This window comes from Sander vitreus, chromosome 10 (assembly GCF_031162955.1).
Source record: "Sander vitreus isolate 19-12246 chromosome 10, sanVit1, whole genome shotgun sequence".
Classification (NCBI taxonomy): Eukaryota; Metazoa; Chordata; class Actinopteri; order Perciformes; family Percidae; genus Sander; species Sander vitreus.
The window spans coordinates 8,130,410-8,154,655 of record NC_135864.1 but is presented as its reverse complement, the minus strand read 5'-3'; the positions used below and the strand labels follow the sequence as shown (position 1 = coordinate 8,154,655).

Sequence of the window (24,246 nt, the reverse complement as noted above, 5' to 3'; positions counted from 1 at the left end):
CCCACAACTGTTTGATTGCCCCATCTATCTCCGGGAGCAGAGATGTTTGAGATGCCAGTCCATGGAGAGGCCTCCCCCCAGTTTTTAGTGTGTGCGCTCATCCCTTTAATCTTGCGCCATGGCTTTACATATATCTACTTAAGAAGGTTCTTCTTTAACCACAACCTGTAAAACCTTTAATGGTATTGTATTTTTGTCGCCTTGTAAGTTTTTATGTAATTGGTTAGGGTTTTTTTTTTATTTCTGATTTAATTTTCAGATGCTAAATCTGTCTTCATTTCAGATCAACAAAGGTCAGTTTAAAAGATTTTCGTCAGATTTTGAGAGACTCTAGTCATGCTTATTCCGCTCCCCGTTTCCAGGTTAGCACTCTACCAATCAGATGGGTCATTTGAGTCTGACTGCGGGCAGTGTCCGCCAAACCGATTATACATCAATCGGCCAAAATGAAGGCAGACTGCCCCTCGGACGGACGACGGCACGGAACACACCGAACAGACTCGAGTCACTGACCTCGCCAGACTGTCCAACGGCCGATTATTGGCTCTGTGTGTCCGGGCCTTTAGTTGTGCAACAGAAAACTCAGATTGAACAGATAGTCTAGCTAGCTGTCTGGATTTACCCTGCAGAGATCTGAAGATGACGGACATCCGGCCTAAATGAAAGACATCCGGTGAAATTTCCGGTGGCACCTGAACAATCTCAGAAGTGGAACGTCGTGGATGTAGACTAGTTCACACCACACTAAGAGTATTATTAATGGAAAACACACAATTTGTACAGTATTTTGCAATGACTAATGTTAAATTTAGAGATACAAAATACACTTCAGCCAGGAAATATTGTATGGTTCCTCTCAAACAGTCTCTGCAATGTCCAATGCATGTCTCATAACTCATTTCAAGTACAAACCTACTTTCTGTACTTCAAGGCTGGATTGCCAACCAGGAAACATGGGATACAACTGCCCAGGTTAACTTTGTGGCAATTAAATAATTCAAATGTGTCTGTTTATACTGAACTACTATAGCATGTTATAAGGCAACACATTCATTGATACCAAATGAGGGCCCTCTTCTCTCAGGGTCAGCTGTTATCAGCACTAGATGTTTGACAGGGAAATTACTCCTGTTACCATTCACATTGCAGTTGCTATATAAAAGCAGGGTGGAGTAGTGGTTGGAGAGATTGACTTGTAACCAATACTTGGATTGATCCCCTATGACCTTAGTCCTCATGTCCTGCTCATATGTCCTTGAGCAACACACTGAATTTGAATTAACTAGCTCCAGGGGAAATATTCTGCCACTGACCACACTACTGACCTGTAGACCTCCTCCAGAATCAGAACGATTCAAGTAAATATAAGTAGGAAACAGGGAGCTGGATGTGCTCACTCGCCTTCTTCTTGGTCCATTACAGATGAGCCTGAAGCTATTAACCATCACATCTTCACATAAATCTCAAGTACGGATTTTCAATTCTTAAAAATTCTTCAAAAGGAATGTGAGCGCTTTTCTATTTCAGTGAATGGATCAAGTTTTTTCTTGACCTAATGCTTTTAATTAAATCAGCTTAAAACATTTATTGACACCATGTCTGTACGCTGCCTCTGGCCAAACTATTCCATGTGGCTGCATTCTTACTTGACAGAGGGCTTTCTACATCGACAGGCTTCAATCTGAGCTGCAGATAGTTTTAACTGAACTCCTGGTGGGAAAATTAACTTATTTGTGCAGTGTATTTACTCATGACATTTACTTTTAAGAATCAATTTACCAGAAACACAATAGCTGCCCCAGGAGGATTACCTTTTTCATTAATCAAAATTACACAAAAACTCTATATATGTCAGAGATGAATTGAATCTCCTCAGGCTCTCTTTCACAAAGAGGAGATACAGTAAGATTAAAAGAACCTGACAGTGTGCTAGGCCGGCAAAAAAATCTACATGTAGCTACTGTAAAGTCATAAAAAATACATTATTCATTGTGTGCCCTGATTCCATAAAGCTTCAAGCAAAGCATTATGTGGCTATTTAGTAAAACAAGCAAGCTTTGACATGACTTAATCTGACACATGTTGACATTCTTTCAATATCTCCGCTAAATCCTTATCAGCATGAAGAGAACTTCATCCAGCAGTGGCGTGTTCACACATATTTATGGCCATTAGGCAACGTGGCAGGAAAAAATTGTTGTGTCTGGTGGTTTTTGTGTTAAAGGAGAAAAAAGTGAATCATGTTGATGCTTTTTTTTCTTGGTGTCTTCATATGTAGAGCAATCTGACAGTGACCACCCAAGTGCTGTGTTGTTGAAACACTTCTGGAGACTCATGGCAGTGAAAGGCACTGTAATGTTCCAGATCCTTCTAAGACTACATGGTCCAATTACCTGCTAGTTTCTAAGAAATACTAAAGCTGCTCTGGGTGAAATATCAAAGCAAACCTGTCTTATTGGAGAAAGTGTAGCTGCAACTGATTAAAAAAATTCCCACCCGAAATTGATGATTAATATTCTCTTTTTTCTTTTGAAGAAATGCAACCTTATACTTTGAGTGTGGGTTAGACACTACTCTAACCAACAGGAGGTGACACATTTTAAGGGAATAGTTCAACATGTTTTAATGCTTACTCATTTTCTTGCCGAGAGTTAGCCGAGAAGGTTAATAGCACTCCTACATTTGTCCATTGAGAGCCAGCAGCCAAGTTAGCTTTGCTTATCATGGGCAAAATAGCTAGCCAGGAACATGGCCCCAAATTAAACCAAACGTTGTTTTTACACTTAGGTTGTGTATGGAATATTCACACGATAGACATCGCACAAGATATAGCATGTTAATTAGTGAGCTTTAGTGGTGCTGGTATGGATTTTGTTTTCTTTGGAGAGGGCAAAGCTAGCTCTGTCAAGTCTTTATGGTAAGCTAAGCTAACCAGCTGTTGGTAGCTTCATGTTCAGTTTTCAGTGTACAGACATGAGAATGGTCTCGATCATCTCATCTAACTCTTGGCAAGAAAGAGAAAGTAAATACAGAAGAGTATACGAAAATGTTAAACTATTTCCTTAACTGCATAGTATAAAATGTGTCCAAAACAGCAGTAAGCAAACTCTCTTTCTTCGACCATCTGGACTGTGTGTCTGCACTGACATCCTGTAACAGTTTCTCTGGATTCTGAAGAAACATTACACTATGTGGCTAATGTGTGCAGTTCTTTGTATTGCTGAAAATAGCACATCACTCAATTGAGAGGAAACAATTTCAAAACATAGATGAATAAATGTATTAAATACGTTTCTCTGACCAATATGCTAGCAGGCACATGTTTTTTTGTCAGAGTTGGAGGTCACTGGCAAATTCTAGAGGGACTGGGAAAAGTGACATCATGGTAAACCAGAGTGATTATAAGCGTTCAGCTGAGGTTACAAGAATAAAGAGCTCCTCTGTTTGATTGCTGTTAGTCAGACCAGGCAGCAGCCAGCTGGACACAGCTGAGATGAACCGTCCCAAATGATTCTCATCTACTGCCTGAAAAACTAAATCTTCTCAATTTATATACCCTTTTGGAAACGAGAACAAAAATGTTCAACTGAATTAACGTTAAGAAGAAGAAGAAGAAGAAGAAGAAGAAGAAGAAGAAGAAGAAGAAGAAGAAGAAGAAGAAGAATAGGTGAAGGGAGAAGAAGAAAAACATACACAATGAAAGCAAGGCTCATTATCTGTGTAAACTAGTGTGAACATGTCAGGCCTATCATATAGAAAAAAGAAACTGAGAATAATTATATACATTTCACAAACCATTACGGAAGCTAAACCTTGTGAAGTTTCTTGAAAACTGTTGCAAAAAGTATCCAATTTACCAGCTTATTGCTCAGTGCTCAAACCAAAACACCTGCTTAATAAAATGTGAAAGCTCAAGTACAAAGCCTACCACCTCTCCAATGTATTTAACCAGGCTTCCTCTCTTGCTGACAATGTCAATAAAGTCAAACCAAAGGCATTGCCAAGAAAGTCAGAAACTTAGTATGAAAATATTTTAGTATTGTAAATCCAATGTTAGTTCAGTGTGTCATTACACAACTTTAGCAAATTATCAAAGACTTTAACAGGACATTTTCATTCAGCTACACACTACAGCACAGGAGACGAGGTCACAAGTGCTCTTGTTGCTCTCCGGTCTTTGGAATAGTTTGGACATCATGTCAGTTGCCTCTTCCCAATAAAGTGTGGAAAGATATTAAATGGGTTTCAACTTTAATTCATCAATACTGAAAAAGGACCACTCTTTGGAATGCTTACTTTTTCCCCATTACTTGCAGTGTATTTTTCTGCTAATTTTCAATAAAGCTGCACACTTTTGCTTACTTGAAGATAAAGACTTTCCCTTGATTCATATGCAATATGGTAGAATAATATTTTACATGAGACTAACTAAAAAACAACTAGTGCTTTGGCTGATTGTCTGAGTTGACTGACTAAGTAGCTGCTTGTGAAGGCTGTTTGTCAGTTTGGAGTGCAGCACCTGACCTGCAGAACACTACAAAGTTTTTACAGTGGTCTTATTTCACTGAGTGGGACTGAATGTGGGAACATGGGGGAACTGTCAGGGAAGGTCCAGGTCCTAATGCTTGTCTATATGTCTGTGCGTGACTTTACATATATTGTTGCATAAATGTCAAAAGTCACCTTTTGTCTGTGTGTATGTTATTGTGTGAGAATATGTAGGTTCCGCTGCAGAGCACTCTGTGAACTAGAGGGTTTTTCTAACACAAACACATAGAGGTATGGACACCACTGACGCACTAATGCGGATGCAGGGGTTAAAACAACAGCCGAATGAATGCCCGGCATGGACACGAGAAAATAACCCCCAAAGCCATTCGACTCCAACGCTCAGAGCCCAAAGCACGCTGTTTACGACAGCATGAAAAATAGACACCACGCTCTGGCTCAGATTTCAGAGCTAGACTATTTCTGCCCATGCTTTTGCTAATACATTTTTATAAATTGTATACACTACTTTTAAGTTATTTGATGGTGGCTTTGTCATTTAAGGCAATAAAGTGCCAAACAATTCATACAATTACAGTAAAGTGGATGCAAATAAAAAATGTAATTGCAAGCCTGGCTATGACTGACAAATTACCTGAAATCAAGTGTTGATATATTTCAAGCCAAAATTCAATACAGCTAAGTTTAATAACCCAAAAGTCATTATTAATGACATTAATAATCGAACAGACATGAAAATGATGCTTATTTCCTTCAAAAAAGGATTTTATTAATTAAAGCTTAAATATTTGACGAATAAAAGTTTTTATTTACCATCGGATGTTCAAACATCTTCAACAATTCAAGAAGAAAGTACAAAAATAAATAAATACAGTGAAAATGGTTACAGCTAAAGGTATTTGTAGTTAAATTGAAAATAAGAGTACAGTATATCAAAGAGGGTAACACCATCTGACTTCTCATCTTAATGTTCTTCAATATATAAAGTATAGTCACTATGCCAAGTTGTTACCAATACACAATCTTCCTGATAATAAGTGATGTATTTATAAAATTGTGTCACTTCTTGGGAGTTCCGTAAACAAAAAAAAAAAAAATGTTTAAGACTGTGGATTACATAACATATTAGAATAGAAATCTTGTATTCAATGTATAATGTGTGACCCCAAACAAGCCAACTGGATGGGTTGTGGCTTGTTAGCTATACGCTAAGAGGCTTTATGAACCTATTAGTTCCTGAAACACATTTAACCAGCAGAGAAGAAAATAACGTATAATTTAGTGTGTTCCATTCATACACAATGCAAATTACACTGCAAGGCCTCAGGAGAAGCAAAAGTTATAACTGCAGCATATTCTAATCTGTACATAATGATGGCAGTGTATTCACTTCTAGGGAAGAAAGAAATGAAGAAGGAAGTATTTTCATTAAGTAAAAGTTGAATGAATGAAATGTCAAATTAGCCTCTCTTAGTATATGCAAATGACAGGTTTCCATAACTGCAAATGACTTCATTCATTAGCAATATGATAATTGTTATCTTTTACAAATGTATAAAGAAAAATCTGTAATTACTCATTAATATTTTTCCAATATTTCACATTAAAATTGTATGATCCTGAAGATTAGGGCCAGTTTTACTTAAAGGACAATTCCGGCGCAAAATGAACCTAGGGGTTAATAACAGATGTGTACCCACTCGATCGCTCTCATGTTTTCATGCTAATCGAATGTGTTTGTAGCTTGAAACAAGCTAGAGCGGACCGCTGATTAGCTTACAACGCTAATATTCGGGGCACAGGGAAAGTAAAAACATTATACCACTAAAAAGGCTCAAAATATCACCACACTTCAACAGTAGCATAATGAGTGTGCCTAAAGGTTAACTGAAGCATTGATAACATTGTAAGTGTACAGTTTATTAAAAAGATAGATTATAAAGACAGTCGCATTCTCGTATACAGGCGGCCGCCGTCTTGGGAGCTACTGTCTTTCTAAACTATCTTTTTACTAAACTGTCTGTACACTTACAAAGTTCTCACTGCTTCGGTTAACATTTAGGGACCCTCATTATGCTACCGTTGAAGTGTGGTAATATTTTGAGCCTTTTAATGGTATAATAAGCGATTTGTTTTTACTTTCCCTGTGCCCCGAATACTAGCATTCTAAGCTAATCAGCAGTCCTCACTAGCTTGTTTCAAGCATGAAAACATGTCCCAGGGAGCGATCGAGTGAGTACACATCTGTTATTAACCCCTAGGTTTGTTTTGCGCCAGAATTGTCCTTTAACACCATATGCTCTCACACTCTTATGATATAAATTGATATTAAATCATTGGCACACATCCTTTTTAGATATTAGCTGATGTTTTTCTTTTCCAAGAGCCACTTTACAAAATGTAGCCTAACTGGATAAAGTTCCAGTGGCTTGTAAAGGGACATTCTGAAGAAACACATTGAAGGCACAGAGATCAAGCCGTTAATTTACTTGATCTATGTCTCAGTAATTTCGCCACTTGATTGGTGTGACTCTCATCACACGTGCATTGTGATGACTTTGATCCCATGAGCATTGATGTAGGTGAGGAGGACCTTGGCCCGCCTCTCAATTACATCGATCAGCTTGTCGATGCCCTGCCGGCCGCCCTGGCTCTCCCAGTATGTCTGGTCCAGGAAAAGAGACTGGAGGAGCTTCTCCCTCAGCCTCTTGCTCTTCAGCACGGACACTGCCAGTTCTGGCAGCCTGGAAAGACAGAAAGTGAGTCAGGAACAAGTACAATCAAATTGGAGTTTTAGTTTCAGGTAAATGTCCCAGAGGCAGCGCTGCTCTTGGTTGGAAGCAGGGAGTAGGAATAATTTGATTAGTGGGCAAGGTCAAACTTTATTATGGAACAGCCGTGCAACTTTATCCTTTTTGTTTTTTTACACCTAGTCTCACATTGCCTGATCTCCACAGCGCTGCGGAGGAAGTTCTGGCTAGTCCACACAGCATTCTGGGATGGGAGAAAAAACGTGCTCTTGTTTATTGGCATTTCTTTAAACTAATCACAGTTGTCTTGGGTGGCGCTAAGCACCAGACACAATAACTGCAAAATAGCCTCAAAAAATAACTTGTTTTGGTGGAACACAAGTTGTTTTTGTCATGCAACAGAAAACTCAGATTGGACAGATAGTCTAGCTCTCTCAATTTACCCTGCAGAGCTCATTTAACCAGAGTTAGGAGTTTAGAATGCTGACAAAAAGAAAGTGGAAGATGAGGGACATCCGACCGAAAATGAGGGACATCCGGCGGATCTTCCGGCGGCATTGAACCAATCCCCTAAATTAATCATAGTCGATATAGACTACGACTAACCCATTGAAATGTTAAGAAGGTAGCCTGAGAATAAAGTGCAGAAAACAATTAAAGCTGTAGGGAAAGTACAAGGGGAAAAGCCAGTTGATGAGTTAGAAACAACCTAATTCCAAACTTCCTTTTCTGCCCTATACAGTACGCATGTAGGTGCTCTATGCAGCAAGTTCACTTCAGCTCACTTCCAAAAAGGGTTCAGTTGGCCTTTGAAGTTTGGAAGCAATTGTGAAACTAAACATTAGACCAATGAAAGCTGGATTCACAAAAGTAGAACATAGACCGAATGTCATATCTCTTAAAACATCTGTTACAATTTCAATTTGAGTGAAATTCTACTTTATTTAATGCTAACACTGCTTTGATTATAAAGCGATAACTAAATTAAGACAATTGCATTTCTGTATGTTATACATGACCACCGGTTTCCATTTACATTAGCTATCAGAAAAGCAGTGGCTGTTTGCTTTTTGGCAGTTGAAATTACACTTACCCGGTCACATATATAGCCTTGGTCGCCTCTGAGGATGTTTGTGTGACTACATTTGAGTGACAACATGAATACATACAGGCTGAAAGTTAATACCTACTCCTGGTATTTTGTTCAACATCTGAACAGCTTGCAAACATATACTAGCTTACAGTAGGCTGGTAGATCATTGTGAATGAACTAATGTGCTTGGCCTATTTGCTGCTTGACACAGAGATAGTTTTGTGCCTTGCCTCACTGAGTTTTGAGTGGATTTTATTATTGCATGCAGAGTTCTGCCTCAAAGAAATGTTTGTATAATTAAAATGCCAAACCACAAGAGAGAGACAGGAGGGGGGAAATGACCATGTGGACTTTGAAGATGACTGGAGAAGAGCCATGGATAGACTGCAAAGTAGTTGTTGACTACGTTTAGGTATCAGCTCAGATTTTCCAATAAACTGTGATACTGTGTGTTATACATGTCAGTTTGAAATGTGCCTGGAATAAATCAGTTTATTTAGCTTTAATAAAGTCAAAGAGATAAAGCTATGTCAGATATATAAAAAAAAATCATTAATCAACATAAGATAGATCAGGTATTAATGATGTTGTGTGATCTTGTAGCCTAAAGTCATCTGATACATTTAGACCTGTGTTGCCTCTATATCTCATTTGAATGCCAGACGCTACAGTTTTGATTAGGATCACAAGGATCCATGTGTGATAGGAGATGCGAGCGTCCTTGCCAAATTCCAGTTTCTCTTCTGTCTCCATATGACTCATAGATTAATTTATCAAAACATGGATGAAATGAATACATGAAATGAATGCAGCGTCTCTGCAGTGTGGTTTGGAATTACAGATCCACACGGATCATTGGGGAAAAACAGAAAGAACACATTATAACGCCCCAAGATTCAAAACCAGAACACAAATTTTCTTTGTTTAGTCAGATCAAAATTGTTGTTGCTGTGAAGTTAACCTTAATATACTGTGTATAAAAGCATGTTTTTAACATTTAAACTATGGTTTAAAGTAATCAAAACAAAATTTGAAAGTGTAAAAAAATGGCATTCTGTTTGTGCTTTGTACTTACAGATTATTGTGTGCAAAATTTTACTTCCAGAGTTGCTGAACAGGCCACAGGCCTCGTTAGGATTCAACACACTCCTTTCAGAGATTCAAATCTGCTTTTTCAGCTTTGCATGATGGATCTTTCCAACCATGTTGTAAAGGGGGGAGTGGGAAATAAAAGAAAACTCGAACAGAACTGAAACACTACTACTGAAAATAACCCAATGAAGACTGTTGACCTCTTGTTAATTGAAAGAACATTTTGGAAGAACATTAATAAATCTGACAAAAGTTATTATTTTATTTTTTATAAAATCTGTGTCATGAAACAAAACTGTCATAATGTTGCTGTTGTCATTTCCACATCAGTTTTGGATGTTTGAAGTCCAACAAACAAAATCTGAGTGAAACATAATCTATTCAATATATTAATTTTACCGAGCAATAAAGACAAAACCTCTAAAATCATCAGTATCTATCACATACAGTTATAGATGTTTTGCGATCCAAACTTACTCTTTGATTCCTTTCAGGAGCCTGAAGTCCAAGTTGTCCTCATTGCGATCGAAGAACCCCTTGTTGTTGGTGAAGACCAGGTGTTTGGGGTCGTGATCCCTGTGGATGATGTTTGTCAGTTGTATGTGGTTTGGGTCCCCACATTGAGCGTGGTGGCCGAGTTCCACACACACATCCTCCTGCCTGGGCCTGAATCCACAGCAACTCTGATCCAGACGGTTGTGAATCTGAAAGGAAACATGTGTATTTCCTCAGTGAACATGTGTACTTGATATATTGAGAATACAATCACAGTTGTGTGACTGACTTTTATGAAAGTGGTTCTAATTTTTTTTCAGGTGCAAGAGTTTGTCTTGCCCTGAACAAGGTTATTTTGCAATAATGACATTATCTCACAGATAGATAATACTTGCATTACAGGGTTTATGGTTTGGCAGAGAAAAAACTAAACACATCCAGGCTGATTTGTGTAGTGCCTCTTTAGCATTAGTGCTGCTTGTTTATGATGAGATATCTGCATCGATTATACCACATTACTGCTGAGACATGACCGCACAGGGGCCTTCTTAAGCCTATTAGACAGCACCTCATCGCATACTCCTGCCTCCTCCATAAGGACTGGCATCCCATAGTCCCCAAATAAGTCTTCAACTCATCTGTCACTCTTTATAATGCTAAACCATTTAATTGGCAGAGGCTTTAGATGACGATACAAAAGACTAAGTAAAACCAAGGATGCAGCATCTGAATGTCACTCATAGGTTTCAGATTTGACTTTTGAAGCCATAATTAGGTGATAGGTATCTTTTTCATTAACCTGGGGGCCGACTTGGCTCTATGGGCATCCACCAAGGCATGAAGTGTGGTAAGTTGAAATACCTCCAATATACCTGTCAATCAAAACAACAAGCCCCTAAACATACCTTTCTGTAAGCCCCAATATCTTAAAAAAAAAAACTGTTAACCCCTCCAAACCCAGCATCCTGGATGTAAAACATGTTTAGGCCTCAGCTAATTAAATGTGACTTAAAATTTAAAGTTTTGACAAATGAAGGCATGGCAGAAATCATTACAGACTTTTTGTAGATTAACAATATGATTGGACACATCATAAGAACATTTTTAGAGTGAGAGATGTTGGAGGTTTGGCTTCAGTATTCAGCCTGTGAGGGTCAGTTCAGGACAATAAAGTCATTTTTACAACACAAATAGATTATTGTTATTTTGTTATTCAGTATCAAACAAACCAATTTAATAACTTCAGTATTCAGTTCACTTGCGTCTTTGATAAGATGTGTGATATGCCTATATGTTTGTAATCTGCTTCTCTTACCTGCGCAATATGAATTTCTCATTACTTGTTTTGGAATTTATTCATAAGGAACTTGAAATAAAGAACTAAGATAAAGCTGTGGCACTTTGGCCTCAATGGCTGATTGAGTAATTCTAAAGGTCTCCAAACTATTTTAAAGTATGTATTTTTCATTTCCTCACTCTCACCTTGATTACTGCTCACCAGTCTGGTCGAGTGCAGCAAAAAAAGATCTGTCTAAGCTCCAAATAGCTCAAAAGCAGCAAAACTCAAACTGGCCTGTCCATCAGGTGCAAAGCTGAGTACAGAGAGGGTGCATACCAGTCTCTCATGGCTCAGAGTAGACAAGAAGTTGGCATGCAACCTTATGAATATTTTTAGGAATATCTGTTTTAGTAAACAGCCAATTTGTCTGTACTCCAAGATAAATTATGTGAAAGACCAACACAGTTATAGTACACGGCAGGCTGCTAGGTGTTATCTAGTCAAGCAAAACCCCCGGACTGATGCTGTATGCAGGTTTGTAATGTTTAGAGCCATCACAATGTGGAATAGCTTGCCAACTATTATAGTGAAGGAGTAAGGCCAGTTTGTAAAGACTACTTAGAAAACACTTAAAAAATGAATAAAACATTAGCTAATCTAACTATGATGGGCTGTTATTGTCAGAATGATGTGATTCTATTTGACACTAATTCACGAAACATGTACACAATGATATTCTTTTTATATGTCTTGTTTTAAATGTATGTAAGATTGTATGTATGATATTCTTATGTATATGTTGTTATTGTTTTATGCGGACCCCAGGAAGAGTAGCTGCTACATTGTTAGCAGCTAATGGGGATGCGAAATAAAGAAAGAAACAAAAGATATGCTATTTTCTCCTTCATGATCATGAGATGAATTTTGGAGAATTCTCAGGAGATTCCTTTATTGCTAAAATCTGATCGGAGATACAGTCCTTCTACACACAGGAAACAAGACATCTACTCAGCCAAAGGACAATACCCCTGAGGATATTTAACCTATTTCTTCAGCGATAACAGTTGTTGGAGCAAATTGCTGATGTCAGACAAAAACAATGTTTGCAAAAATCATTTATGAAGCATTTTTGGAATTCAATAAACCCTAACCAGAGGAACAGAACAGTTGCAGACATGTTTTTGCACATTTAGAGAAAAGTGTATCTGTCTTTCAATTTCACAATATGTTTTCATTAATCAATCGGCTTGTGTTACCTGTAACAAGAAGTCAAACAGAGCCAGTTTACTCCACTCATAGTGATGAACTGTGAAGCAGCCGGAGTCAGGCTTTGGGCTGATGTTTTTATGCCAACACTTCTGTTTCAGGGAGTTCTGGTACTCCCCCCATGTTAACCTCACGGTCGACCGGCCTGCAAGAAGGCCTTCTGGGTAGAGAGATGCATCCCATGACACCACTGGACAGGGCTGGCCATCTAAAGAGGGAGGATAAAAGGATTATATGATCAGGTTTCAGCAACTGTTCAGTCTCAGTGAGTTTTTAACCTACTCTTATCCATGAAAAGCTTACTGAGCAATGCATACACCGCATCAGTGGTTAAAACATACACACCTCTAACTTTTACCTTTGGTAAGTGAGCAGCACAAAACAGCACTACCATGTATCAGAACATTTATAAATATTGTATATACTTTTGCAAGCACTCCCTTTAAATCAGTGTTTGATCTGCATGTATACGTTTAAATGTGTTGACTCTCCTGTCAATCATCAATACATATTATTGCGCTATTTAGACATACAACACACATAGCTTGTGTACTTTAAGCTGGTCTCAAGACAACTTTTCTGATGTCACTGACATTTGAGGTGTAGGGGTCCTTTTCCCCCATGGCACTGAACAGGTCACAAATGAGGATTCCCCTTAGTCCCATGGCTCTACAATCTGTCGTATTACTGTAGTATTTTCTGCCATGGAAATATGTTGATATTATCAACGTTGGTATTGAATATGTCAGGACTGGCTTTGTTCAAAAGCACATGGCTGTTGGATCCTCAGCACCCATCTCTCCCACCACTAGGCCACAACGTCGAAACTTGAGGGTTAAAACAACATATTCAAAAGGTCTGTACTGTATAATTAGTCTGTATTGTAATGAATTTATAGCTCCGAAACCCCCTAAAACTATGACAAAGATGCATAGATTCAGTTCATCAGGGTAGTAGTATACATATTTGCAGTCTGATTCTCCATATAACTGATTAGAGTGTGATGCTGATGATGCAGTCTGCAATTTATAACCTGAGTAACCTACATAGAAATGAGTTCAACTCTGAGTGAGGAAACCACCAACCAATCAAGTTAGAAAATGTAATTTAGTTGATTTTGAAGTTTAGTTTAAAAGTTCTATCCCCCCCCTCTCTCTCTCTCTCTCTCTCTCTCTCTCTCTCTCTCTAATCAACATCATCCACTGTCTACAATGAAACAAACTCAGTAGCCTACAGTTATAACTTAACTCGGTTTTCAATGTACTCCATATTAAGTTGTATCCAGCTTCAGAAAACTTGTCCTCGTGTCTGTTGACATACCGTGTAAAAAGCTAAACTTTCTGCTTACAGCTGGCAATGTCCTATTGAGTCCCAGCACCCTGTCCAGATGGAAAGCAAAGACCTCAGTGGTGTCCACGGGGCTGTTGATTACTCCACACTGCCCTCCACATACATTGCTCCGTTGTGTGTGTTTTTGGTTTTTCATTGGAACACTTGTCTCGCTCTCAAATATCAGAATTGTCGGAGAGTCTCCGTGAGAAACTTCTTTGATGCGCAAAACGTTGGCATCCGCAAGAAAGCGCATGGCTTCCACGTCCTGTGGGCTGAGCCATGGCGGTGCCCTCTGACTGTAAATTCGGATATAACTAATGTGAGAGTCTATCTGTGTATCCGTATGAGATGTATGGGTTATATCTAAAGATTTATAATAAACATCCCTGGTTTCTCCCAAGGAAGTCTTGGATGCAAAATTACGCTTAATTTGGCCCGCGTCTCGCTCCAAAGTTCCAAGTTTGTAGTGCGTAAAAGCGGAAATAGCATCCTTGTTCCTTCTTACTTTTCTCCTCAGTTTTGGCCTGATTGTACCCCGAATATGTGCTGGTTTCAGGCGCTTAGACTTTAGCGTTATATACACCACGTTGGACCGTGTCGGGACCACAAAGCTCGCACCGGTCTGCAAAGCCACAGAGTCTGGCAGCGCATCACTAATATCCAAATTATACAATCCACGGGCGTTTCGGTACTTGTCTTTGTCAATCCCTCGTTCCCGTTGGTGCTGCGAGTATCCAAAATGTGAAACCACCAACAACAAATGGACAACACACACGCTCGCAATTATCAAACTCCTTTTTGAAAGAGGGCACTTTCGAAAGCTGCTGGTCAATCTTAGAAAAGGGAAGCACAGCCAGTGAACGCGAGACTTCCCCATTAGAACTTATGTTAATATCATGGTTGAATGTCTTTTTTTAGCCAAACTCAAACAAGGGAGGAGCGGACAACATCCGAAAGTCGTTTTGGAAGGGAGGATTTGTGGACACAGTGCAAGGAGACAACTGCGTAGGGGATGGACGGGCTGGGAAACCACCCTCCGACCCAATCTGAGATGACTTGAACTTTTTTAGCCTTTTCTTCTTTTTCAGATATAGCTATTAGCGATAACACTATATGGTGAAATACATAATTATAAAGCACTGAATGGGACCCATGGTTGCTGCGGAAACTCATTGAACACCCGCGGACTAAGCATGATAGGCCTATTTCTGGTAACAAACTTTATCAAATGTTCTGCAAACTTAGGCTACTCAAGTTAGTAGTAGTAAGTAGCAAATAAAGTTGTCATATAGGCCAATATTTTGGATAACGTCCCATGCAAACCTTAATAGGAATAGCATAGCAGCTGGTGCTAAAATGTCATAAGAATTGTTGATTGACGCACATTTATTTTTTTAAGGACATTGTAGACTGTGTGGTGATATAATTTAATAATTAAATACATCGGTTAGAGGTGATTGAAGTTGAAGTACTAAAAGCATTTGAGCCAATAATCTACGTGTTTTAGGCGACATCTGCTGGTCCGTTTCTTTATTCTTAATTGACTTAATGAGTGCTGACGCAATAGAATAGAATAGAATAGAAATGTGAAAACGGAAACATTTAACAGCAGGAAACAAATATCTCCTCCCATGGAAGGGAAATGCAGGCTTGACGCAGCTGCCGATGTACAGGATTTCCTGACCTGAATAAAAACAGGTTTAAATATAGAACTATTGTGTTGTGACCTATAAAGACTACTGATGTCCAGATAAGTGCTGTCCGCTTCAGCACGCCAGGCAAATGAGTCTTTAAAGCTCCAAAGGTCAGATCTTGTACAGTACTTAAGTAAAAGTGTCAAAACCACATGTAGAAATACTCCAAAAAAGTCCAATTTTTATTGTGGCCCAAAAAGTGGCCCATTTCAGAATAATGTTTAAAGGCCTTTATTATTGGATTGTAATTATTGATCCATTAATATGTACATCACTTAAATGTTGAAGCTAGTAAAGGTGGAACTAATTTCAAATACTTTAAATAGGCCTACTTTATCAGCTTGTGAATTCCCCCCCGGGGGCAATAAACATGCATTTGAATCTAACATATGACATCATTGATTACATTTTGTATTATTAATATGAATCTGCAGAGTAAGTAACTTAAGTTGTCAAACAAATGTTGTGGAGTAAAAAGTACAATATTTGCGTACAATATTTTGCGAGTAAAGTCGAGTACAAAAAGCTTAATACTTAATTATGCTAATTTTCTGGTTCATAATTGTATGTAGAGGTTGTACCAGAATATGTGTACAAGGTTTCATTTTCAAAAAACACCATATTTTTGTTGTACTGCACATTGCTGCAGCTCCTCTTTTCACCCTGTGTGTTGAGCTCTCTGTTTTAGCTACAGAGTGAGGCATCTCACTTCTGTTCCATCTTTGTTGGGAGTCGCACATGCGCAGTACCTAGGTAAGGACTACTACCCAGTCAGAAGCAGAGTATGAGGGAGTGCCACGCTAGCAGCTAGGCGAGCATTATAACGTCAAGGTCAAGGTAAACGTTATTATCCCATAAGGGGAAATTCATGTGGTCATTCATTACGCACCCTTGTCACAACATATTCTCTAAACATATAGACACCACAGACAAACCAATAAACATCTATAGAGAAGAGAATAATAATACTACAGAAATGACAATGATAGAAGTCGACAATAACAATACAAAAAATAAATAATACTACAAAAATGACAAAGACAATCCGACATCTGACGTTTACGAAACATTAAAAAAGAGAAAAAGACTAATATTATCAGGTAGCTAAAAACTTAAACAAAAAAATAATAACTAGGAGTGGTTGTCAAAAAAATTTAGATCTACCATCCAGTTGAAGTGCCAGTGCGGGATTAAAGTGCTTGCGATGTGCTTGGTCATTATACAGTCTGATCGCTGTAGGCACAAATGATTTATTGTACCTTTCTGTTCTAATTCTCTGTTGTAAAATTCTACCAGTTGACCTATTGCTCCTCATAAATTTATGATGAAGAGGGTGAGTGGGGTCAATAAGGATTTGGTCTTTTTTAAGATAATCTCATTGTACAGCTCAGCTGCCGACACCTGGTCAAGTCCGATGATTTTACTGGCCATCTTGATCATGCGCTGCAGTCTCTTTTGGTCCTTGACATGCATGTTACCAAACACGCAGATAAGGCCAAAAGACAGAACACTCTGGAGGATACATTCATAAAACATTACGAAGATGTGTCTGTCTAATCTAAAAGTGTTTAGTTTCCTAAGGAAAAACATCCGCTGGTGCATTTTCTTAGTTTTGTTCAGTGCACATTCTTTAAAAGTTGATTTAGAGTCAATTTCACCTCCCAAATTTTTTGGGGTTGAGACTCTCTCTACTAGTTCACCATTGATCTTAGAAGGGGGGGTCTATAATTCTATTTTTGCTAAAATCTATGACCATCTCTTTTGTTTTCTTCATATTTATTTCAAGAAAATGATCAGAACACCACTGAGTGAAACCCTGTAATTTCCTCTGGAATTCATTCACAGAAGAAATGTCAGATTTTAAAAAGCCAACCAGTGCTGTGTCGTCAGCATATTTAAAATAAATGTGGGCAGAAGAGGAGGCTTGACAATTATTGGTGTACAATGTGTATAGAATAGGCGACAGAACGCGCCCTTGTGGTGCCCCTGTGTTTATAGTTTTTAAGGATGATATACATGAGTTAAATCTGACTTGCTGACTGCGGTCTGTCAAGAAGTTATAGATGCAGAAGATCAATTGGGGATTTACTCCCAGATACACCAATTTTCTCACCAGCAGGTGGGGTTGGATTGTATTAAAAGTGCTGCTGAAGTCAATGAACACAATCTTGACCAGGCTCTTAGCATGCTCAAGGTGCTCATGAGTGCTGTTAATCAAAGATAGCAGCACATCCTCAACACCTCTCTCTGCAAGATAAGCAAATTGATTTTGGTCTAAAAGAGATGAAACCTCATGGAGAAGTTGTTTTAAAATTATTTTTTCAAAACATTTCGTAACTGTAGATGTAAGGGCAACAGGGCGCAGATCATTGAGTTCCTTAGGTCTATTGTTTTTAGGCACAGGCACTATTAGGGATTTTTTTCATAAACTGGGAACAACACCAGTATCTAGTGGCAGCTGAAACAACCTGTGGAAGGGCTGTGCCAGCTGATCAGCACACACCTTTAGTGTCCAACAGCTGATTCCATCAGGTCCACAAGTTTTACGGGGATTTAAACGTCTAAAATAAGATTTGACATCATCGATAGAGATGTCAATATTCACACCCTTCATGTATCTTACTGCTGTAATGGCTTCATTCTGTTCTGCTTTAAAATCATATGTGTCTAATCTACAGTAAAAATCGTTTCATTGATTTGCCATGTTAAAGTCATTATCATACCATAAGGTGCTTCTTGGGCTTGTATCCTGTGATAGATTGGACTCCCTGCCAGGCTCTCCTAACATCATTTTTGAAAAAGCGTTCTAACTTTTGTTTGTATGCTGCTTTGCAGTTATTGATCTTGCTTTTTTCATCTTTTTCTCTTCCCTACTTCCTCCTGATTTAAACAGACCTTTTTTTCTCATTAAGGAGTTGCTTTAATTCTGGAGTGACCAAGGGCTTGTTATTAGGAAACATCTTAATAGTCTTTCAGGGGATGATTGTGTCCTCACAGAATTGTATATACCCCAAAATAGCGAACGCTGCGTCATTGACGTTGTCAGTCCCGTCAGTAACTACATTCCAGTCTGTGCACTCCAGGCAGTCCTGAAGAGCCTCAGTCGCAGCAGCAGACCAGCATTTAACCTCCACCTTTTTCGCTTCCTCACGCCGTAGTCGGGACACATAGGAAGGCATCAGCTTAATCATATTATGGTCCGAGTTCCCTAAACCAGGCAAAGCCTTAGAATAAAAGGCGTCCTGGATGTTTCCATAGCAATGGTCTAGGCAAGCTTCATTACGTGTAGAACATGTGACATATTGTTGGTACGTAGGTAAATGTTCCTTTAGACTGCATAAATTGAAGTCACCCATCATAAAATTGGCTGCGTCGGGGGCCTCTTCCTCTGCTTTAGCTACAAGTTCCTGAATCGTAGTTGCAGCGGCCAATATGCTGGCGGAGGGCGCAATATACACAACAAACTGTTTTGGTGTATTTCCCTAGGCAGACGATAAGGCCTTAGGCAGAGCGCTAGTAGTTCAATATCCTTTGTGCAGATCTGATGCTTTGTTGTAATATGACCAGGATTACAATATTTATTGTTGATAAACACACACACACACACACACACACACCTCCACCTTTCCTTTTCCCAGAGTTCAGGTTGCGATCCATCCTCACCAGCGTATAGCCCTCTAGGTCGACCAATGAGTCAGGGTCCACCTCATCGAGCCAGCTTTCTGTCAAGCAAATAAGGCAGGATTGCCGGTAGTCGGTGAGGTGCTGAGTGCAGGCCCGCAACTCCTCTGCCTTATTCCTTAGGCTTTGGACATTGCCGAGCATAACAGATGGAAGTGATTGTCTGTAGGGTTGTCTTTTCACTCGTTCCCGGATTCCTCCTTTCCTGCTGTGTTTCCTTGCTTTGGGGTTGTTGCCCCTGACACATTCAGGTGGAAGCAATGATGTATAATAATAATAATAAAATAAAGGTATAAGGGAAAAAGCCCAAAAGCATAACATGAGCACTTTAAGTAAATTACAAGTCCCTCAAAACTGTACTTAAGTAGGCTACTGTACATGAGTAAATGTAGGTACTTTTTCAACACTGTAAATTGATTATTTGATTGATATTGATTTATTTATTTATTTGTGTTTCTTGTTTTAATTTCACAATTATTTAACACTTTTTAAAAAAAAGGATTTTTATGGGCATTTCCACCTTTAATGATAGGACAGCTCAGGCATGAAAGTGGAGAGACACGCAGGAAAACCATCACAGGTCAGACTTGAACCCTGGACCTTCTGCATTGAGGAATAAACCCTCTATATATTGGTACCTGCTCTACCAATTGAGCTAACCAGCCACATTATTTAACACATTTAATATTTTACTGCACACCAAAAATGAGTATACTGAAACATTTTTATTTACACTCTCTCCTGAGATAAAAAAAATAGCTCACAATACCACAAATTATTTCTGTAAACAGACATGATGAGCCTTCATATTGAAGTATTTTCTTCCACCTGTTTTTGACCCCCCTCATCTTCATATAGCCTGTCCACTGCAGCTATTATGTGTTAGATTGTGTGATTAGATAATTGGCAGCACCTGACTGAGTGTCACTCCTCACCACTGCAGGCACACTCGGCCTCTAGCAGTTTTTAACACTGTGCACATGCTCCATTATAGAAAACAAATATTTAGTTTTAACATGCTTGAAGCACAATACCCACCTTTGTTCTTATTTGTTACCACATTATTGATGGTGACCTGTCATAGTACTGAACATGCAGCTGAACTATAATTTGACTGTGATGAATGTGAGCAAGCCTGAGGCTCCTGTGTTGTGTGTTGAAATCAATAATCTTGGGTGTTCGTTTTCCTTTTGAAATTCTTCTAGGTGCAAAAAGGTGTTGAAAGTGCCGGAGCTGGCAACCTGTGAGCATTTGAGTTCACCTTTAACTCAACCAGTATAACTGATTTTGCTTATGGAATTGCTGCAAATGTGGCTGCTCTGCTATTGTTTGGAAGCAATTTTGTTCCTGTCCAAGGAATAGAGACAGGTATTTGGATCTAAAGAAGTTGCTAAATCTAAGACTCTTTTATGTGGAAAAGTCCACAATTGGTGTTTTGTAGGCCCATGTGAGAATTTGCCTGTGTTCTGTTAACAGGTATGTTTTCCATTGGGTATACTGTGCAGCAATATGGGTTGTACGGTCTATGGTTGGAGACTTGATGCTTCGGTCGTCGAAATTCTACCCTTCTGCAATGCTTGGAGGTTTAATCTGGGCTACAGGTATTGTCTCATAAAAGCAAAACTTCAAACTTGAATCATTCATGTTTTTCATGTGGTTGAATGCAGTTTGGTCTCACTGGAGCAAGTCTCCTTCAAGTGTGGATGGGTCAGACGGCGACAGATGGGCTTAAAAATCAGTTTAAAGAGACTCAAAGACTCCATCTGCTTCCATCCATCTTCAAATGATGGTGTTGATACTGTTCCAGGGAGATGACAAACTTTAAGGAGACTATTTCACGCGTCACTTGCCAGTTTATTAGGTACACGGCTAAAAAAAGTCCTGCTATGAATCCAGAGGTGTGTATGTTTAGCATTTAGCAGATTTAGCTTTCAGTAATGTACATAACATTTCACCCATTTTCTTCCCAGTTTAGCATTCCCAAAACATGTGCACTGCAGTCTTTGCCACAGCTGACTCGATTTTTGACATGGAAAGCGTGTAAAGAATCATCTAAATGTATGTTTTCTTTTTAGATCGTTTAGAAAAAAGGATTCATTCATCTATCTATAAGACATGCATGTTGCTCACCTTTTTTTCACACGTCATCTACAAGGAATATAGCAGTTGTTCCGATTGTTAAAGCGACTGGTCTTGGGAGTTTAATTTGGGGCTTTTCTAGTTTGTTGATGGGCTGGGCCAGTTCAAGGTGACTTGAATAATGTAGGCTCCTCCACCCAGAATAGAAAATGCATTTCCTTTCTAAGTGAGCTGTAATTTTAAGGGCATACTGGGACAATGAAGCATGTGGACATAATTGTTGGGTCCTGTTTTAGAGATGCCACCCCAGCGTTCTTTTAACTTGGTAATGTATTCCTGTTGAACTGAGTATCTTGAGTACTGACTTTCACAGATTTGGGATTTCTCCTCAGGATGTTTCCAAGCCAATATTACATTATTGTGGCGCTGGGTTGTGTCAGGTTAACCGTAAATTTGGAAGTATTGTTTTATGATCAGATTATTTTCATCTATTTGTACTGTAATTTTTGAGATTGTTTCATTTGTGCTGGAGTCAGGGCAGAGAAGAGAGCTTGCCCTCAATGGCCCTCCCTGAATAAATGAAGGTTGTAACTAAAGTCTCCTAACGTCTTTCCAATAGCTCCTACAAGAAAAAAAAACGTGTTAATGTCTCATTTAGAATTTTTGTTTTGGATATCAGATGTCAGAAATTACTTTTGTGTTTGCTCCAGTGGCCTGATCTTTTTCAATGTGAAAGCAGACGTGGAACTGCATCCCAACTCTGAATCAATTTCATTACTACTTGACAGGGTGAGTACATTGATTGAAAGTTCTTTACTTTTCTTACCTTTTTTTTTTTTTTCAAGGAATCATTTCTGACATTACACTCAAACTAATGTTAATTTACCAATATTCTCTTAAGGAGAACCTTAAGGACAATCAATTCCTGCCACTTGGTGAGTGAGCTGTTATGACTTTGTGTTCTCATGCGTCCTTGTTTTGAAAGACAAACTGACTTCATATATGGATGGTATTCCTTTCCGCGGGGAACAAATTCCGGCAGCTTTGGACCAAGTTCCTCAGAGTTCTGGATATGTCATCGGACCAAAGACCAGGGGTCTCATTTATAAAACTGTGCGGAGGATCTTTACTAAATGTGTACATACGCCCAAAAGCAAAACATGGCGTATGCCAAAAAAAATTGTGATTTATGAAACCGTGCCTATGCACATCTGTAAGCAATGTTCCCTTTATAAATCACAGATTACCCACAAGTGTGTGTGTACATGAATCAGCCTCTTATCCCGCCCTGTACATACCCATTTTTAACCATAAATAGTCAATGCAAAGCATCTCATGAATGCTGATCAGTATGTTATACTGATCAGCAACAATCAATAAGGTCACATGTGAGACAGCCATATTCTAACCGTATACTAAGTGGGAACTACTATATTCTCAGAAAGTGGAAGCACTGCTACTTGGGCGGAGTGATTAGCGTAACACCGAAAAGCACAGTTACTTTGGTCAACAAAACCAATGTGAATAGCTAGTTGGTAGCGAACGTGACTGGTGATCATGGCATTATTTGTACACCCTGTGACTATACAAATCACAACGTGTAAATACGAACATGTTTTGTCACTTATTCGGAGCAGTTGGCTAGTTGGAACCAGTTACCTGCATGATCTGTGCTAGGCTAAGCTAAGGCTGGGTGCGTCTGACAGTCACAAGTCCCAATAAGTCGGCGTGTTCATTTTAAACGTACAAACAAGTATAGCATCAGTAGTGTAAGTAACACTGTTGCTGTTATTCACTTTTAAATTGTTGAAATGCTAAGAATCCATTTTGTATGCAATAGTCGGATTACATTTTACAAATGTAACAGTGTCAGTGGAAGTTTTAAAATCCATTTATCATGTTGTTTCTGAGTCTCTCTCATTGGAGGCTGCCTGCTTGCTGTTGTGTCGGCAGCTGTACGGATCCTCCTTTTGGACCATGTGTTTGGACCCATCTTCTACATTAAGAACCATTCATCATTCCGTGACAGCATGTTCCATGGAGCCAGTGTCTATGGTAACATTTCATAGCATCCCCCCCAAAGCATCTCCAAGATCAATCTGAAAAAGCAAACCATGGGGATTTATTTACAGACAGGGGCCAACATGTCCACACTGACCCAAAACCTAGCATGCAGTGTGGTGTGAGTTTAGATCTGTCTTTGCGTTTACAGATTGGTGCTTAATTTCATGGCACCATAGGAAGCTACAGTTACTCACTGAAAATTAGCCAATTTTCATTTTGTCACTGACTTACCAACTTCTTTAATTGTATGCATGTAACAGTTAATAAATGCCTACATTTGCCTTCATGGCACTCATACTTAAATATACCTACTGGTGTTGTGAATGTCTACTTGCCTATGTGCTGTGTATTTGACTCAAGCACAATTACACTCTTGTCTCCTTTTGCTCCTCAGGTCTACTGTCTGGATTGATGTGGACATTGGCCACATACTGCTAGTTCCCGGCCAGTAACTACCTGAGTGCAGCCATTACCTTTCCTATTGTCACCTCAGTAAATGCATTCTTTCTTGACAGCTGAGTGGGCTGGGTAATCGAAATATTGTCTGTTTGCCACCACTTCACTGCAAATTATTTGGTTCTTACCAAGATAAAAAAAAATAGATTTAGGAGTGTTAGATAATTTATCTTGTTTTAAGAGTGAATTTCTTATTTTAAGTGTTCAACTTTACACTATAATCTTAAATCAAGCACAACCTTATCTTTTTTTGTCTCAAATAGGCAGGAAATCTTAAAATGAGGTAAATAACTTAAAATGAGAGATTACATCTCTTCCCCCAAATTCTCAGCAAAATAAATCTTGTTTTAAGATTCAGTAACAAACTCAAGTTGCTTGATTCAAGAGTCGCACAAAAAGCATCTGAAAGAAACAGTTTATTATTGCTCGGCCTTCAAATATGTTCAGACAATGTTT

General features: G+C 38.9%; 2 protein-coding genes across 2 annotated transcripts; one reads left to right on the top strand and one right to left on the bottom strand.

Annotated features, from left to right (window-relative positions):
- Positions 1-6,226: 6,226 nt before the first annotated feature.
- On the bottom strand, positions 6,227-14,777 carry gask1b (golgi associated kinase 1B). The gene is made up of 4 exons (XM_078260132.1): positions 13,805-14,777; positions 12,475-12,692; positions 9,922-10,148; positions 6,227-7,253 (listed from the first exon to the last, which is right to left on the bottom strand). The coding sequence occupies exons 1-4, from the start codon at positions 14,691-14,693 to the stop codon at positions 7,046-7,048; spliced, it is 1,542 nt and encodes a 513-aa protein (XP_078116258.1). The 5' UTR covers positions 14,694-14,777; the 3' UTR covers positions 6,227-7,045.
- A 5,430-nt stretch (positions 14,778-20,207) lies between these two features.
- Positions 20,208-23,772, top strand: tmem144b (transmembrane protein 144b). The gene is given in 10 exon segments (XM_078261402.1): positions 20,208-20,307; positions 20,407-20,571; positions 20,673-20,792; positions 21,346-21,439; positions 21,644-21,712; positions 21,978-22,067; positions 22,304-22,342; positions 22,344-22,373; positions 23,195-23,325; positions 23,729-23,772. Coding segments are annotated over 10 exon segments (882 nt in total).
- The last annotated feature ends 474 nt before the right edge of the window (positions 23,773-24,246 follow it).